The sequence below is a fragment of the Papaver somniferum genome, chromosome 4 (assembly GCF_003573695.1).
Source record: "Papaver somniferum cultivar HN1 chromosome 4, ASM357369v1, whole genome shotgun sequence".
NCBI classification, from domain to species: domain Eukaryota; kingdom Viridiplantae; phylum Streptophyta; class Magnoliopsida; order Ranunculales; family Papaveraceae; genus Papaver; species Papaver somniferum.
Genome location: NC_039361.1, coordinates 26,348,561 through 26,353,379, shown reverse-complemented (window position 1 = coordinate 26,353,379; position 4,819 = coordinate 26,348,561). Strand labels below are relative to the sequence as shown.

The 4,819-nt window shown below is 35.7% G+C and overlaps 1 protein-coding gene across 1 annotated transcript; it reads left to right on the top strand.

The window, feature by feature from the left end:
* The first annotated feature begins 3,278 nt into the window (after nt 1-3,278).
* Nucleotides 3,279-4,606, top strand: LOC113273642. The gene is made up of 2 exons (XM_026523292.1): nt 3,279-3,675; nt 3,769-4,606. The coding sequence occupies exons 1-2, from the start codon at nt 3,672-3,674 to the stop codon at nt 4,326-4,328; spliced, it is 564 nt and encodes a 187-aa protein (XP_026379077.1). The 5' UTR covers nt 3,279-3,671; the 3' UTR covers nt 4,329-4,606.
* The last annotated feature ends 213 nt before the right edge of the window (nt 4,607-4,819 follow it).

Below are 4,819 nucleotides of genomic sequence, written 5' to 3'. Positions count from 1 at the left end.
TGTATATGTAGTTGAGCATGAAAATTCCTCTTTTGTAAAAATGCCCGGGATTTAGTTGCGTACAAGATAGCCCACTAGCCTGAACTGCTGTACCAAGGCAACCTGCTGATAAATTTTTCAACCTACAAGTGGTTCTATGTGAGATCAGACGAGATATCCACTTATTTCTGACTCATGTTCTTAATTGAAGTAGATAATCTTATACTCAGAACTCCTATAATAAGAACCTTAAATCTCTTTTCTTTTTTTTCAAAACTTGGTTTCGCTTGTATATCTACTCATGTTTTGAGGTGTCATTCGAGTCCTTAGACATCGAATTGTTGTGTTTTGTCATGTAATTGCATTTAATACGTTCACTACACGTATATTGTTATTAGCTAGTCGGATGAGATATCCATAAAGTTATTTCTAAACTTTGGCTTCTAAATTTGGGTTTATAGCCAGTGCTTAAATGGTTTATAGGCTAGAAAGATTATTGACTTTTAGTATAAACGGAAAATGGGTCATTTGTCCAAATATTTTTGAAACATGGTTCAAATGGACGAGTAAAAATTAATATGGGTGAAATGGACACCAAAAAAATAGCAAGGAGGAAACTGGATTCATCCTGACTTAAACTTAAAAAATAGCAAGGATGAAATTGTATGCATCCTGATATAAATTAAAAATAAAAAAAATATTTGAAAATGGGTGGGATGAAACCGTTTACATCCTTGTTATTTTTAAATTTTTGTCCATTTAAACAGTATCAAAATCTAAATGTCCTTTTCACCCAGAAATTGTTGATTTTGATCTTTTTAACCAATTTTGTGTAGTATAAAATGGTTTGAACTTTATTATTTTTCATTGAACAAACTCGAAATTTTTGTCAAAACTTTTATTACTAATTTAGAATTTTCGCTAATTAATTGTAAAATGATTGAGAAGTCTTTCTTTCTTTTCATGCATATTTGATGGAGTTCATGCTTACGTTATATTTTGTTGCTCACCTTGTACCATTGTCATGTCAGGTACTAGTAAAAAGAAGTTTTTTGTTACATAAGTGCTCGCCAAAATATCATCGGTGTGTGCAAAAAAGAAAAAAGAAAGAAAAAGAAAAAGCAAGATACATTACAATAACGCGTAGAATTCAACCTGTGAAGTTGTAAGGGGCACAAGTGAATGGAGCAAGAAAACAGTATTATAAGCTGTATATTTGGCTACCAAAATGAACGAGCAGTTGGAACTTGGAAGTACTCTTCCTCATGCAAATTAATTACAGCAAATGAATGCGCATAGTATTATTCTGCTCGTTTGTTTTGTGAGTCGTACTTTGTATTTTTTTGAGAGGTGATAAACTAAGAAAATATACAAGCAATGTAGAAGTACTTGTTCATTCGATGGACAAAGCCGGATCATCTCTGGAAGCATTTATTACAAACATGGCAGAGAGGAGGACTAGTGGTCAAGTATATATCCGAAATAAGGTGACCCTTAACATACATATCAAGGTTGTGATTGAGCTGATTAAAAGATCGAATAGAGCCTGGAAACTTGTAGTCATTAGTTTTTCTTTTGACGGCTTATAGTCAACCTCATGCATATCAAGGTTATAATTTCTTACGTTAACTCCAAAAGCAAGCCTTCATGGCTTCCATTTTAGTTTTTCGTTTTTCAAAAGAAAAGTGATTGTAATGAGCATATTAACTTATGTATGAATCTATGATGTTGGTACGTCTTCTAGTCTACAAGTTTCTTTCTTTTTCTTTTTCTAATATTGGCCAATAGTCTAAGTGGAGACATCTCATTGCCAATTGATGCCTAATGGATGAGACTTCCAATTGCCTACAGATGTCTAATTGTACCCTTGCAGAATGAGTATACATACATCAGTTCATTTCAGCACGGCTTCTCACCCTTAAAACTTATCACTAACTTACACGACAATATGTTTCAAATTCTTGATTGGTGCTCACAGGTCACACCATCTAAAATTCTAATTAAGGAATGATCAACTTTCAATCTTAATGTACTATCAGTGGATTTCGGTATAAACTGGCATGTATATAGGCTTTGTGAATTTTTCTGCCAATACGTACTTTCTTCTTGGATGGAGAGACTAGATAGGGAGGGAGTTTTTCAACTCTCCTCTCACAAATCAGTTTGTAAAGGACCCCTCCATTCATACGTGGTGGTCAAACAGATTATCTGAATACTGGAATATTTATGTATGTAGGGAGGGGAACTACTCAACTCCCTTGGATCTTGTTTCATTAGCCACCTATCCACTAATAAGTGCAGTAGTTCCTACTTATAAACTTAAAACTAACTATAAAGAACTGAATAAAACTTGACATTTCTGGGTATTGAGTTGATCTCTCCGGGGAAGATATGAAGGAAGGATGGCAACTTCATCAACTAAGTTCGCCAAGTTCTCACGGTCACTGAGGATGCAGCATTTATCAAGCTTGACATTTCCTGATATGCGTCTCAAATTCCACTTTACTTACAATCACGTACGCGATCTTCATAGATATATGTAGTTTAATTAGTAGCAAAATTCCAACTCAATCAGAAGCCGACAATGTATATTAGTAGGAGCTTAATTGTCAGCGGAATTGCACCCGGGGGTTCTCAGCTTGGTGCAGAATAGTTATGATACCAAAATAGAGGAATTTGTTACTTAGTAACAGTTTTTCTAGATTCTTTTTTAGTTAGATATACTACTATTCTATTCATATGGTTGCTAACTGATATGTCAGTCAGACATACCGGATTGTACATATGATTTGAAAATTGCAACTATTAATAGTTTGAGAATTGTGTGTTATCTATGATGTTTGTTGGTCCTTTATATTGCTTGTCTACCGGCATAAGGGGTGTTATCAGTTGTTTTTAGATCTTTTATCGTAGCTTTTCATTTTCCGGGAATACCAATTTCACTTATTATTTTAGATTAACTTATTTTTCTGCATTTGTTGTTATGCTGATCCAACACTGTCTAAAAGCCAATAACACTCTTTCATGTTAATTTATTCTTCTGAAACATCGGTATAAAGAGCTCGCCAGACATTAGTTTTAATTTTTTTTAAAGCCATAGACTAGTGCTCCCTAGAATACATCCAAACTCCTCAAATTGAAGTTGAATTTCAGCAATTACAGGGTTCGAATCCCTACCTCCGCGGTGAGAGGGAGCATCCCAGCCACCAGACCACTTGGTGATCGGCTAAAAGGAAGCATTATGTCACTATGTTGTACTGCTTCTTTTCATCTCGCTTTATTTCAAAAAAGTAGCTTAGAGCAACTACAAATGGGTTTTTGAAGCATTTGGCAGACAAGTCTTTTGACCCCTTCACCGCCTTCCAAAATACCTCTCTCTCTCCCAAAATACAGAGATAAGAAATACCTCTTCACCGCCTTCTAGGGTTTGCTCTGATTTTCTCCACGGAGCGAATCAGAGCAAATCAGCTCCTGTCAATCTTTGCTCTAGTACTCTTAATCCTCTCACAGGGTTTTTCAATGATCTTGTTATAGTTAGATCCCGTTTTCTCTCGGATTTAATTTCTAGATCTAGAAATTTCTCTTTTGTTCTTTTAGTTTCATACCAGGGTACTGTTTTCTCTCAAGATGAAAGGTTGGGTTTTGTTCTTCTGCTTCGAAGAAAGCAACACATATCATCATCTTCTGTGCTCATGTGTAAGTTAAAAGAAGCTTCAACATCAGTTTTTCTGTCGGCATCTTCCCAATCTATGTTCTACAGTTGGGTTTTTGTCTCTAATGTTGTTGCAGATCGGATTTTATTTGGTCTTGTTCTAGTTTCTGCTAAAGGCTTGTCCAGCTTCTCTAACAGGGGTTTCTCTAGTTCATATTTGCTTTTTTGTGGTGTAATAATTGTGATTTGCAACAACTATTTTCTCCACGGCAAGCTACTCCGGCAGGTACCAGATTTGGATGAAAGTCAAGATATTGTTGTATCAACTAGGGAAGAATGTTGTGTTGTAATCGGTGATTGTTATCCCCAGGAGGTACCTGGTTTACCAACTAGGGTTAATTATTCTTTAGATCTTGTGATTGTGTCTGTAATTTTGATTGTATGGGTTGTTTGTAAACTGATGATTTTATGCTTGAAGTTTGGTGATGATCTTCTTCTAGAGATATATTACCCCATCTTTGGTTTGCATTTTCTGGCCGGTGGAGGAGCTCTGACGAGTGGAATTTGCACGCCGTGCGAAGAATGGATCAGTTTTGGATTTTTCGCATCTCTCCTTGTGGAGGAGGGGTTGTCAGTTGTATTGGAAAAAAATTCATCCGAGTCTGATCATGCACCAACGATCAGCTCTCCCGTATAGAGTTGCGGGTGTTACTGTTACCGTCACTGTTACCGTTTGATGGCCCGGTCACTATTATTGGATTATGGTTACAGGATTCTGGTTACGAGATTCTACTGTTTGGAAATCGCATAGCGTTGTATTTACTGATTTTGTGTATGTTCTGTAACTTCAAGGTTTTTATTAAGGGATTTGCATGTATATTATTACATATACGGTAGTTAAATTAGAATCTTGTATGTTAGGAAACATATTAATTTAGCAAAAAAATTTCACCATATTTGTAAAGGCGTATTAGGCCTATTTAGACATAGGGATATCCTCCCTTGTACTCAAGTTTTTGATAATACAAAACTTCGTCTTCTTTATCTTGTCGTTTCATGGCATCTGAGCCAGGAAAGACTGAATCCTTTCAAATTTAAAATCATAAATTTTGTCGAAGATTAACACCTTGACTGTTGTAGCTAATTTAGCGATCACAACCACTAATTTCAGTGGAGGATCTCTATCAT